General features: G+C 40.1%; 1 protein-coding gene and 1 non-coding gene across 2 annotated transcripts; both read left to right on the top strand.

Annotated features, from left to right (window-relative positions):
• The first annotated feature begins 2223 nt into the window (after window positions 1-2223).
• LOC148561970 (small nucleolar RNA R71) lies at window positions 2224-2331 on the top strand. The gene has a single exon (XR_015887786.1). It is a non-coding gene; the product is annotated as a small nucleolar RNA R71 (small nucleolar RNA).
• A 3983-nt stretch (window positions 2332-6314) lies between these two features.
• On the top strand, window positions 6315-6719 carry LOC148561969 (uncharacterized). The gene has a single exon (XM_088490810.1). The coding sequence runs from the start codon at window positions 6315-6317 to the stop codon at window positions 6717-6719; it is 405 nt and encodes a 134-aa protein (XP_088346936.1).
• The last annotated feature ends 6992 nt before the right edge of the window (window positions 6720-13711 follow it).

Genomic DNA, 13711 nt, shown 5'->3' with positions numbered 1-13711 from the left:
GAGAATGGTGGGATTTGATAGGTGAGGGGTTTTTAGGGAAGAGGTATTGAGGTGATTGGTGAGTGGGTGAAGAAGAGAGAGAGAGGTGGGGTAGGTGGGGATCCTGTGGGGTCCACAGATCCTGAGGTGTCAAGGATATCTCATTCCTGCACCAAGTGGCGTGCAAAAATGCCCATTTCTGCCAATCCTGGCGTTAAACGCTAGGCTGCTGCCCATTTCTGGCGTTTAACGCCAGCTTCTTACCCATTCCTGGCGTTAAACGCCAGTCTGGTGCCCATTTCTGGCGTTAAACGGCCAGAATGGTGCCAGACTGAGCGTTTAACGCCCATTCTGCTACCCTTACTGGTGTTTAAATGCCAGTAAGTTTCTCCTCCAGGGTGTTCTGTTTTTAATGCTGTTTTTCCTTCTGTTTTTGCTTTTTCAATTGTTTTTGTGACTTCACATGATCATCAACCTACAAAAAACATAAAATAACAATGGAGAATAAATAAAATTGGGTTACCTCCCAACAAGCGCTCTTTAATATCAGTAGCTTGACAGTGGGCTCTCATGGAGCCTCACAGATACTCAGAGCATGATTATGGCCTCTCAACACCAAACTTAGAGTTTGGTTGTAGCCTCCCAATACCAAACTTAGAGTTTGAATGTGGGGATTTTGTTTGACTCTGTATTGAGAGAAGCTTTTCATGCTTCCTCTCCATGGTTATAGAGGGAGATCATTGAGCTTTAAACACAAGGGAGTCTTCATTCACTTGAAGGACTAATTCTCCTCTGTCTACATTAATCACAGCTTTTGCTGTGGCTAGGAAGGGTCTACCAAGGATGATGGATTCATCTATACACTTCCCAGAGTCTAGAATTATGAAATCAGCAGGGATGTAGTGGTCTTCAACCTTTACCAAGACATCCTCTACAAGTCCATAAGCTTGTTTCTTTGAATTGTCTGCCATCTCTAGTGAGATTCTTACAGCTTGTACCTCAATGATCCCTAGCTTCTCCATTACAGAGAGAGGCATGAGGCTTATGCTTGACCCTAGGTCACACAGAGCCTTCTCAAAGGTCATGGTGCCTATGGCACAAGGTATTGAGAACTTTCCAGGATCTTATCTCTTTAGAGGTAATCTCTGCCTAGTCAAGTCATCTAGTTCTTTGATGAGCAAGGGGGGGTTCATCCTCCCAAGTCTCATTACCAAATAACTTGGCATTTAGCTTCATGATTGCTCCAAGATACTTAGCAACTTGCTCTATAGTAACATCTTCATCCTCTTCAGAGGAAGAATACTCATCAGAGCTCATGAATGGCAAAATTAAATTCAATGGAATCTCTATGGTCCCAGTGTGAGCCTCAGATTCCCATGGTTCCTCATTAGGGAACTTCTTGGAGATCAGTGGACGTCCATTGAGGTCTTCCTCAGTGGAAATCACTGCCTCTTCCTCTTCTCCAGGTTCGACCATGTGAGACGTGTTTATAGCCTTGCATTCTCTCTTTGGATTCTCTTTTGTATTGCTTGGGAGAGTACTAGGAGGGAGTTCAGTAACTTTCTTACTAAGCTGACCCACTTGTGCCTCCAAATTTCTAATGGAGGACCTTGTTTCAGTCATGAAACTTTGAGTGGTTTTAATTAGATCAGAGACTATAGTTGCTAAGTCAGAGTGGCTCTGCTTAGAATCCTCTGTCTGTTGCTGAGAAGATGATGGAAAAGACTTGCTATTGCTAAACCTGTTTCTTCCACCATTATTGTTATTGAAGCCTTGTTGAGGCCTCTGTTGCTCCTTCCATGAGAGATTTGGATGATTTCTCCATTTAGGATTATAGGTATTTCGATAGAATTCTCCCATGTAATTCACGTCTTCCATTGCAGGGTTCTCAGGGTCATAAGCTTCTTCTTCAGAGGAAGCTTTTTTAGTACTGCCTGTTGCTGCTTGCATTCCAGACAGACTCTGAGAAATCATATTGACTTGTTGAGTCAATATTTTGTTCTGAGCCAGTATGGCATTCAGAGTATCAATCTCAAGAACTCCTTTCTTCTGATTTGTCCCATTATTCACAGGATTCCTTTCAGAAGTGTACATGAATTGGTTATTTGTAGCCATTTCAATGAGTTCCTGAGCTTTTGCAGGCGTCTTCTTCAGATGAAGAGATCCTCCAGCAGAGCTATCCAATGACATCTTGGATAGTTCAGACAGACCATCATAGAATATACCTATGATGCTCCATTCTGAAAGCATGTCAGAAGGACACCTTCTGATCAATTGCTTGTATCTTTCCCATACTTCATAGAGGGATTCACCTTCCTTCTGTCTGAAGGTTTGGACTTCCACTCTAAGCTTGCTCAATTTTTGAGGTGGAAAGAACTTTGCCAAAAAGGCATTGACTAGCTTTTCCCAAGAGTTCAAGCTTTCCCTAGGTTGTGAATCCAACCATGTTCTAGCTCTATTTCTTACAACAAAAGAAAAAAGCATAAGTCTGTAGACCTCAGGATCAACCCCATTGGTCTTGACAATGTCACAGATTTGCAAGAATTCAGCTAAGAACTGATGAGGATCTTCCAATGGAAGTCCATGAAACTTGCAATTCTGATGCATTAGAGAAACTAATTGAGGCTTAAGCTCAAAGTTGTTTGCTCCAATGGCAGGGATTAAGATGCTTCTCCCATAAAAGTTGGGAGTAGGTGCAGTAAAGTCACCAAGCACCTTCCTTGCATTGTTGGCATTGTTGTTTTCGACTGCCATGGCTTCTTCCTCCTTGAAGAGCTTTGTTAGGCCCTCTAGAGAGAGTTGTGCCTTAGCTTCTCTTAGCTTTCTCTTCAAGTTCCTTTCAGGTTCAGGATCAGCTTTAACAAGGATGCCTTTGTCTTTACTCTTGCTCATATGAAAGAGAAGAGAACAAGAAAGTATGGACTCCTCTATGTTACAGTATAGAGATTCCTTGAGGTGTCAGAGGAAAAGAAGAATAGAAGGAGAAGGTAGAAAGAGAAGAATTCGAACTTGTCAAGAGGGATAGAGTTCGAATTGTTGATAGTGGAGGAGTGTTAGTCCTTAAATAGAAGGATGTGAGAAAAGGGGAAGAATTTTCGAAATTAAAGTAAAAGATTTTGAAATAATTAAAAGAAATTTTGAAAATTTGATTGATGATTTTCGAAAACTAAAATTGGGAAAGAAATTAAGTGATTTTGAAAAAGATTTTGAAATTAGAAATTAAAAAGATATGATTGAAAATTAATTTTGAAAAAGATGTGATTGAAAAGATATGATTGAGAAGATATGATTGAAAATAAAATTAAAAAGAGAAAGTTTTAAAATTAAAGTTGATTACTTGACTAACAAGAAATTAGAAGATATTATTCTAGAATTAAAACTTTTGATCCTTTCTTAATAGGCAAGTAACAACTAGAAAATTTTGAATTAAATTATTAATTGTAGCAAGGATTTTCGAAAATAATAATAAATAAAAAAAGTTGAAAAGAAATTGATTTTGAAAAGATATGATTGAAAAGATATGATTTGAAAAAGATTTGATTTTGAAAAATTATGAAAATTTGAAAAAGATTTGAATTAAAAACAAAATCTTCCCTCTAGTGTCATCCTGGCGTTAAACGCCTAGAATGGCATCCATTATGGTGTTTAACGCCCAAAATCCTACCTTTTTGGGCGTTTAACGCCCAGCCAGGTACCCTGGCTGGCTTTTAAATGCCAGTTTTCCTTCTTCACTGGGCGTTTTGAACGCCCAGCTTTTTCTGTGTAATTCCTCTGCTGAATGTTCTGAATCTTCAATTCTCTGTGTTATTGACTTGAAAAGACACAATTTAAAAAAAATTTGAATTTTTTAAATGATGAGAAACAATAATAAAAAGAATGCAACTAAGATCAAATAAACAATGCATGCAAGACACCAAACTTAGAAGTTTGTATACTAAGGACTATAGCAATTTGAAAATGCATATAAGAAACAACAAAAGACACAAAATAAGAGAAATTAAAGATCAGAGCACTGAAATCATCAAGAACAACTCGAAGATCAATGAAGAACATAATGCATGAAATTTTCGAAAATTAGAAGAATAAAGACATGCGATTGACACCAAACTTAAAATTAGACACTAGACTCAAACAAGAAACATAAAATATTTTTTATTTTTATGATTTTATAAATTTTTTTGTGATTTTCAAAACTTATATAGAAAAGAAAATAAAGAGAATCAAAACTTTTAATAAGAATTCCAGGAATCATGCAATGTTAGTCTAAAGCTTCAGCCTAAAAAGATTAGACATGGTTAGCCAAGCTTCAGCAGGACATTACATTCAGCAGCTAAATTGATGAGAATCAATCAGCTTTTGTGATGATAAGAACATCACCTTGAAACTCTAGAATTCATTCTTAAAAATTCTGAAAAATAAAAAGAAAAGTACCTAATCTAAGCAACAAGATGAACCGTCAGTTGTCCAAACTCGAACAATCCCCGGCAACGGCGCCAAAAACTTGGTGCACGAAATTGTGATCATCAACAATGGCGCCAAAGACTTGGAGCTCTCAAACGTGAATCACACTTTGTCACAATTCCACACAACTAACCAGCAAGTGCACTGGGTCGTCCAAGTAATACCTTACGTGAGTAAGGGTCGAACCCACGGAGATTGTCGGCTTGAAGCAAGCTATGGTCATCTTGTAAATCTCAGTCAGGCAGATTTAAATGGTTATGGAGGATTGATAATTAAAGATAAATAAAACATAAAATAAAGATAGAGATAGAGATACTTATGTAATTCATTGGTAGGAATTTCAGATAAACGTATGAAGATGCTTTGTTCCTCCTGAACCTCTGCTTTCCTATTGCCTTCTTCCAATCATTCATACTCCTTTCCATGGCAAGCTTTATGTTGGGCATCACCGTTGTCAATGGCTACTTCCCGTCCTCTCAGTGAAAATGTTCTACGTACGCTGTCACCGCACGGCTAATCATCTGTCGGTTCTCAATCATGTTGGAATAGGATCCATTGATCCTTTTGCGTCTGTCACACGCCCAACACTCGCGAGTTTGAAGCTCGTCACAGTCATCCATTCCCAGATCCTACTCAGAATACCACAGACAAGGTTTAGACGTGCCGGATCTCAAGAATGCTGCCAATTGATTCTAGCCTATACCACGAAGGTTCTAATCTTAGATTAGAAACCCAAGAGATACACATTCAAGCTTGTTTGCATGTAGAACGGACGTGGTTGTCAGGCACGCGTTCATAGGTGAGAATGGTGATGAGTGTCACGTAATCATCACATTCATCATGTTCTTGTGTGCGAATGAATATCTTAGAGAATAAGTAGGCGTGAATTGAATAGAAAAACAGTAGTACTTTGCATTAATTCATGAAGAACAGCAGAGCTCCACACCTTAATCTATGGTGTGTAGAAACTCCACCATTGAAAATACATAAGAACAAGGTCTAGGCATGGCCATGAGACCAGCCCCCAAACGTGAAAAGGTCTATCAAAGTATTTTTTGTAAAAGTATGAAAATACAATAGCAAAAGGTCCTATTTATAGAAAACTAGTAGCCTAGGGTTACAGAAATAGGTAATTAATGCAGAAATCTTTTTCCAGGCCCACTTGGTGTGTGATTAGACTAAGAATTGAAGCTTTCACATGTAGAGACTTTTCTTGGAGTTAAACGCCAGCTTTTGTACCAGTTTGGGCGTTTAACTCCAGCTTTTGTACCAGTTCTGGCGTTAAACGCCAGAATTCTTGAGCTGACTTAGAACGCCTGTTTGGGCTATCAAATCTTGGGCAAAGTATGGACTATTATATATTGCTGGAAAGCCCAGGATGTCTACGTTTCAACTCAATTGAGAGCGCGCCCATTGGGCTTCTGTAGCTCCAGAAAATCTACTTTGAGTGCAGAGAGGCCAGAATCCAACAGCATCTGCAGTCCTTTTTCAGCCTCTGAATCAGATTTTTGCTCAGGTCCCTCAATTTCAGCCAGAAAATACCTGAAATTACAGAAAAACACACAAACTCATAGTAAAGTCCAGAAAACTGATTTTTAAATAAAATTTAATAAAAACTAACTAAAACATACTAAAAATATACTAAAAACAATGCCAAAGAGCGTATAAATTATCTGCTCATCACCACTCTAGATGAAGATATTGTTGAGGTGGAGGATGTAGAAGATGAAGAAGAAGTACAAGAAGTTGTTGAAGAGGAAGTTGCTTAAGCAAGAGAAAGAGTTTCTAAAGAAGATGTATTGAAACAAGCCATTCCAATCCCATTCTCAAGCTTGGCAAAGAGGACCAAAAAGCAATTGGAGTTAGATCCGTAGATGGTGAATTTCTTCAAAAAGGTTGAGGTAACAATTCCCCTTTTTGATGCTATTCGCCAAGTTCCTAAATATGCCAAGTTTTTAAAGGATTTATGCATGAACAAGAAAAGGATTAATGAATTGGAAACTATTCCTTTGGGTAGTTCAATGTCTACTTTAATGGGTGCTATTCTTGAAAAACGTGGGGATCCTGGACCTTTCTTAGTATCTTGCACTATAGGTGGTGTTCAATTTGTGGATTGTATGTGTGATCTTGGTGCTTGTGTGAGTATTATGTCTTTGTCTATTTATGATGAATTGAACCTTCCACCATTGAAACGGTCGGTGGCACGCTTTGTTTTGGCCGATAAAAGTATTATTTCTGTGGTTGGTATTGTTGAGGATGTCTTAGTGAGCATCAAATGATTGACTTTTCCAATTGATTTTTACATCCTTGAGATGCCTCCTAATGACTCTGGGAAACTGTCATCCGTCTTATTAAGGAGGCCATTCTTGAAGACCTCTCGGCTTAAACTTGATGCATTCTCAGGCACCTATTCATTTGAGATTGACAGTAGAGCGGTAAGCTTTAATTTGGATGAGGCTATGAAGCATCTACCGGAGGACCACTCTATCTTCCAGTGTGACATTGTTGATAAAGTTGTGGCCGAGGTTTACCATGAGTCCCTTGATGAGATGAATATGAGCAAAAGGGCAACTGGGGGAAGCTAAATGATTATGAAGAAGACACTTTACCACCTCCAAGGTTGCCGGACAACAATGTACCAAGTCATGAGTTAAGTGTGGAATTGAAACCTCTACCTCCTCACCGTAAGTACGCCTTTCTTAATAACAATAAAAAACTCCCGGTGATCATTGCAAGGGAGCTCACTTTCGATCAAGAGGAGAGATTACTTGATGTGCTGCAAAGGAATAAGAAGGCTATTGGGTGGAGCTTGGTAGATATTGTTGGTATAAGCCCCCATGTTTGTGAGCATCATATTTTTCTAGAGGAAGGAGCTAAACTGGTCTGCCAACCACAAAGAAGGTTAAATCCTACTATCATGGAAGTTGTTAAGAAAGATGTGACTAGACTTCTAGGGGCCGACATTATCTACCCTATCTCAGATAGTGAATGGGTTAGTTCGGTGCAAGTTGTGCCAAAGAAGCAGGGTGTCACCATGATCAAAAGTGAAAGTGGAGAACTCATGGAAACTAGGGTACAAAACTCTTGGAGGGTATGCATTGACTATAGGCACTTGAACTTGGCAACCTAGAAGGACCACTACTAACTTCTATTTATTGATGAAATGCTTGACCGGTTGTCAGGTAATCACACTATTATTTCTTAGACGGTTACACAGGTACTTTCCAAATTCATATAGCTCTAGAAGATCAAGAAAAGACTATTTTTACATGTCCCTTCGGAACATATGCTTACAAGAGGATGCCTTTTGACTTATGTAATGCACCTGCGACATTCTAAAGGTGCATGACTAGCATCTTTTCTAATTTCCTTGAGCATTGCATGGAAATTTTTATGGATGACTTTAGTGTATATGGAGATTCATTTGATGATTACTTGAGTAGTTTGACTAAAGTGCTAGAAAGATGTGCTAGCTCAAACCTTGTTCTCAATTTTGAAAAGTGCCATTTCATGGTAAAACAAGGTATTGTGCTAGGCCACATCATTTCTAGCAATGGTATCTCTGTAGATCCTAGAAAAGTTGAAGTTGTTTCTGGATTACCTTACCCCTCTTCTGTGAGGGAAGTCCGTACTTTTCTTGGTCACGCAGATTTTTACCAGCGGTTCATAAAGGACTTTAGTAAGGTAGCTTTGCCTCTTTCCCGTTTTCTTTAAAAGGACATAGAATTTGATTTCAATGAGGTGTGCATGGAAGCATTTGATACCTTGAAGGAAGCCTTGACCAAAACTCCCATAGTGAGAGGGCCAAATTGGAGTAGCCCGTTCGAAATCATGTGTGATGCATCTAACCATGTCGTAGGGGCCACGCTTGCACAGCGCGAGGGCAAGAATCCTTACATTATAGCTTATGACTCTAAGACTCTAGATGGTGTCCAATCCAATTATACTACCACCGAAAAAGAATTGATGGCAATTGTTTTCGCCTTGGATAAATTCCGGGCCTATTTACTTGGTTCCAATGAGGTAGTATACTCGGATCATGCGGCATTAAAATATTTGTTGGCAAAGAAAGAGTCTAAACTGAAATTGGTATTACTCTTGCAAGAATTTGATTTAGAAATCAAGGATAGGAGTGGATCACAAAATTTAGTGGCGGACCACTTGAGCCGCTTTGAACATTTGACATGTGATTCCACCCCTATCAATGATGCTTTCCCCTTAGATGCCTTGCAAGCAATCTCGGAAGTCACTCCATGGTATGCATCTATTGCCAATTACTTGGTAGGCCATACCTTTCCTCCACACTTTTCTAAGCACCAAAGGGACAAGCTAAAAAGCGAGTCCAAATATTATGTATGGGATGAAGCTTACTTGTGGAGATGTGGTGCCGACCAAGTAATTAGGTGGTGTGTGGCCCAATCTGAATTCCAATCTATTCTAGAGGCGTGCCACTCTCCTGAAAGTGGTGGGTACTTTGGTCCTCAAAGGACGGCAAGAAAAGTGTTAGACTATGGGTTTTGGTGGCCTAGCTTATTTAAAGATGCAACCTCCTTTTGCAATTCTTGCCACCTATACCAAAGGTTTAGGAATACATCCAAGAAGGATGAAATGCCCCCAACAACTTATGTTATTCTGTGAAATTTTTTATGTTTTGGGGCATTGACTTCATGGGTCCGTTTCCAAGCTCCAATGGTTTTCTCTACATCTTGTTAGCGGTAGATTACGTCTCTAAGCGGGTGGAAGCAATTCCTACTCGTACTGATGATGCTAATGTTGTTTTCTTTTGTAAGAAATCACCTCATTTGTCACTTTAGATTGCCACGAGCAATCGTGAGTGATCAAGGCTCTCATTTTTGCAACAAGAGAATGACAACTTTGATGCAGAAGTATGGCATTTCACAAGGTGGCTACGGCTTACCATCCCCAAACAAATGGTCCAGCTGAGGTTTCTAATCGCGAGATTAAGCAGATCTTAGAGAAACTAGTGAAACCTTATAGGTGAGATTGGAGCTCAAGACTGGGGGGGCGCTCTATGGGCTTACTGGACGGCCTATAAATCACCAATAGGCATGAGTCCATTCCGAATAGTCTATGGGAAAGCATGCCCCCTACCGGTTGAGGTTGAGCACAAAACATTTTGGGCCATCAAAGAATGCAATTTGGGGTTGGGAAAAGCCGGAACTGGGGGAAAGTTGCAATTGGAAGAATTGGAGTGTCTACAATTGGAGGCATATGAAAATTCAAGATTTTACAAGGAAAGGGAGAAGGCGGTGCATGACCGGAATATCAAGAGAAGAGAATTTCGGCTTGGAGTCAAGGTTGAGGTTAATGCCTGGTAAATTGAGGTTGAGATGGGATGGCCCTTATATGGTGGAGAAAGTTGAACCATATGGTGTTGTCCACTTTAGCCATTCCTTAAGCCCTAACTTCTTCAAGGTGAATGGCCACCGATTGAAACTTTACCATGGTGTGATAAAGAGTTGGAGATATTTCTCTTGAAGGATCCTTCCGAGGAAGAGAATTGAGCAATATGACCGTCCAACTTAAGGACGTTAAAGAAAAGTGCTAGGTGGGAGACACCCCACCATGGTATCATCTTCCATTTTTTTGTTTTCATGTGAATACTTGCTTGAATTTATTGAAATTTGATTGTTTTAGATCTTTGATTCTTTTGTCTATGAGGTTAATTGGTTTAGGGACTTTGTTTGCTTGTTTTAGGCCTTAGAACATAGAATTTGGTAGCATCCTGTATGAGGTAGCCTTTAAGAAGGTGAAACAAAAATTTTGTTTCCTTGCTGGCTCGCGTATGCAGCCCTCTGTATACGTATGCATCATGCGTTTTTTGGCCCAAGATGCGTATGCGGTTGATGTCCGCATACACGCGCCTCTCTTTGCGAGCCAACTGCTCACGTGCACATCCCCCTAGCATGCGCATGTTCCACTGGCATCACACAATGCCCGCGTACGTGGATAGCTTGTTCCGTACGCATCATCCATATTTTCGCCCAAGACACATGTGTGGCCCATGTCTGTGTACACAGAGGCCCCTGGCAAAGATCAACCTTCGCATGTGTGCTACTCGCGTATGTAACTCCTCCATCCAACCTCCTGGCCGTGCGTACGCATAGATTCAAAATTGCTAAACCCCCTTCATGACCCCTGTCGCGATTCTCTCTTCCCTCTTCACTCTTCTTTCTTATCATTCCATTAGGCCCAACTACCATCGCCCAGCCTAGCACCACCCCATGCCACCACCATCATTTCAGTCAGTCCGGCGCCACTGTCGTTGCTGGCCACCCACCGCCAACATCTCTCTCCTTTTCTCTCCATCATCTCCTCCTCTACCCGTCTTTTCTCCATAGACACCATCGCCACCCCTATCTCAGCTTAGTTGTGCGCCTTCCCTTCCGGCGACACCTCCGCCGTTCCTGTGCGTCCCGCAACCACCGCGCCACCCCCACCTCCATTTCTCCATCCCTTAGCTCAGGTCATTTTTGTTTCTCTGTTTCTTTTAGTTTCTGGGTAATAGTTTAGCTAGTTTTAGTTTTTGTTTTAATGATTATTAGTTGATTTAGGTTGGTATATTTCTATTAAACATGATTGCAAGTGTTGGATTGATTTTGTTTTAGAGGATTGTTGCTTGATTTTGACTAAATTTGATGACATCAAACTATGCATACCAACTGTTCGATGAATTGCCTAAGTTAGAACTGGGATTGATTCATATGTGTGGCCACCATATGCTTTCAACCATGATGTTATTAGGTAGTTTAACTCTGAATTGAGTATGTTTGGATGATTTTTTACTTACTTTGCTAAAGATTCATCATTTATTTAGTTATGAATTGAACTTGTTAAATTGCAAAAATTTATTTGTAAGGCAATATGGATTAATCTTGTGTTTACAATTCTTTACGTGAAATCAATTGATGAGTCTAATTGAGATATACGGGTTTATATGTTAAATTTGCTTTATCTTGGATGATCTTGACCAATGTGCATATCTCTCTCTCTCATATTGAACCATTGAACTATGTTGTTTCTTTTTGTATATGCATTATATATGGTTCAATTGTTTTAAGTGCTTAATGGTTGCTTGATTGGAAACTCAATTGTTTTCTCCATTCTTCCTTTCAGAATGAGGACCACTAAAGGAAAGAAACAAGCTTCCGCTTCCAAGAAACTGGCCCCGAAACCCAAGAAACTGGTTGAGCAAGTCAATATGCTACAAAGTCCTGACTTATCCGTACTCGCTCAAGATCTAGTTAGGTTTGCCAACCGGTATTATGCCCTTCAATATGGAAAATTCTGGGATATCAAGAAGTTGCATGTCGAGCGACAACTGAAGATGGATGAGTTACCCTCTGACCTTTGGCCATTAGTGAATTCTCACATTGAAAGCCGAGGGTGGAGCTTTTTGGATAGGAAACTAAGGGAGGCGAATGAACCATGGGTGTTGGAGGTTTATGCCAACTTTCACAATGCCAACCTCAAGTCCGCTCTTGTCCGAGGCAAGCAAAATCCCATCACGAAAGGTGCAATTGCGGAGATTCTGAATATTCTGCCTAAGATAAAAAGAGCGGTATGGTTATGTGAAGGCGCAAGCTGACCGCCAACTAGGCACCTTGGATTGGGATACGATTTTGAAGAAAATAGCTATTCCAGACTCGGCATGGGTTATGAGTTTGGGGGATAATCCTAAGCCAACTCGGACTCCCAATTAAGCAACTTACTTTTGATGCTCGGATATGGCAACAACTCTTGACCAACTATACCATACTGACTACTCATGAGACCACTATTACATGGGAGATGGTTGTTTTAGTTTGGGTTGTGTTAGAAGGAGACCCAGTGAATCTGTCCAAGGTTATCAAGCAATCGATGTGGAAGGTGCCGATATCTCTCAAGCAGAAAGTGGCTTTTCCGGTTATGGTCACTGAGATGATTGCCAAGGCCGGCCTTGAGTGGAGAACGATGATTATCCACCTACCCTGGCAAACAAGGACCTCTATATTCCTCATGGCGATTGGCTGAAGGATTACCTGGGCCTTGGTGATCAAAGCAAGAAGAAGAAGAAAAAAGTAACCACCAGAGAATCGAGCCGACCACCAGCACCATCATCATCTACTCTTTAGGCCCCCATGACTCAAGAGCTCGGTCTCAAGCTATTGGAGTGGCTGGAGCATTTAGAGAGGCGCATGAACCGGAAATATGAGAATATCAAGCTGCAAAACAGAGAGTGGGACCCCATGATTGAAGTGTTGGACACTCCTGATGAGCTTTTAGAGGCTGAGGATGCTGAGCCAGCAACTGAGGTGCAGGCCGAGACTGACACACATGCGGTAGATGCTGAGATGCCAGTGGCTGACATTGGGGTAGCTTCGTCACCGTAGCCTAAGGCCGCACCACCTACCCCTCCTATTTCTTGACACTTTTGTTAGCACGGAGGACTGTGCTAAGTTTAATTGTGGGGGGCAGAATTTGCAACACTTTTGGATCATAATTTCTACTCCAAACACTTTGAATTATATTTTGCTTTTAGTTATGTCTATTTTTATTTACGTTGTTAGAACTCTGTGGATATTTGCTACTCTTGACTTTTACATTGCACACTTTTATTTTGGATGTTTACATATCTTGGTTTAGCTCTAGTTTCATTTCTAATATGACATGCTCTTTTGTCTTAGTTAGTGTATATATTGCCTTTTATTTTAGTATATATGCTTTGGATAATGATTGTGATAGGATGATTGTGAATAGTGATAGCGCCTAGTTCATGCTTGTTTTCCTAAATGTCATGGTGATTCTTTGATAGTGAAGTTAGGAAAAAGCTAGGAATTTTGGTTTGCATCCAACACATAGGACATACATACATAAAGAATAAGTTGGTAAAAACAACATAAAAAGCTTCCAAGAAAGATTTTTAAGGGCACTCTATTGAATTGATTCAAAAATTGCTTTTGAACTTGCTTAAAATATTTTTTGGAGTATAGGAAAGAGCTAGAACAAGCAACCTTGTGAGTTGTTGAGCCTTAATGTGTGGTTGCATACTCCAACCACAAATTTCTATTCTTGTGTGATATACTCCTTCTTTGATTGTGATCTTGAATTTGCTTAATTCTTTATATCCAATATTTGATGTTTTGAATGCATTTAGCATGATTGAGGCCATAATTTCAATTGAAACTCACTAACCCATGTGGCCATACCCTTATATCTACCTTTGTAACCAATTTTGAGCCTTTGAATCCCCTTTTGTTCTATGTGTTAC

The sequence above is a fragment of the Arachis ipaensis genome, chromosome B6, assembly GCF_059453495.1.
Source record: "Arachis ipaensis isolate K30076 ecotype BB chromosome B6, ASM5945349v1, whole genome shotgun sequence".
In the NCBI taxonomy this organism is placed as follows: domain Eukaryota; kingdom Viridiplantae; phylum Streptophyta; class Magnoliopsida; order Fabales; family Fabaceae; genus Arachis; species Arachis ipaensis.
The sequence above is the reverse complement of the archived record's forward strand: the minus strand, read 5'-3'. Positions and strand labels throughout refer to the sequence as shown.

What these genes read in the sequence shown, in the direction of transcription:
- LOC148561969 (XM_088490810.1), top strand. Translation starts at nt 6,315, where the DNA reads ATGGTGAATTTCTTCAAAAAGGTTGAGGTAACAATTCCCCTTTTTGAT.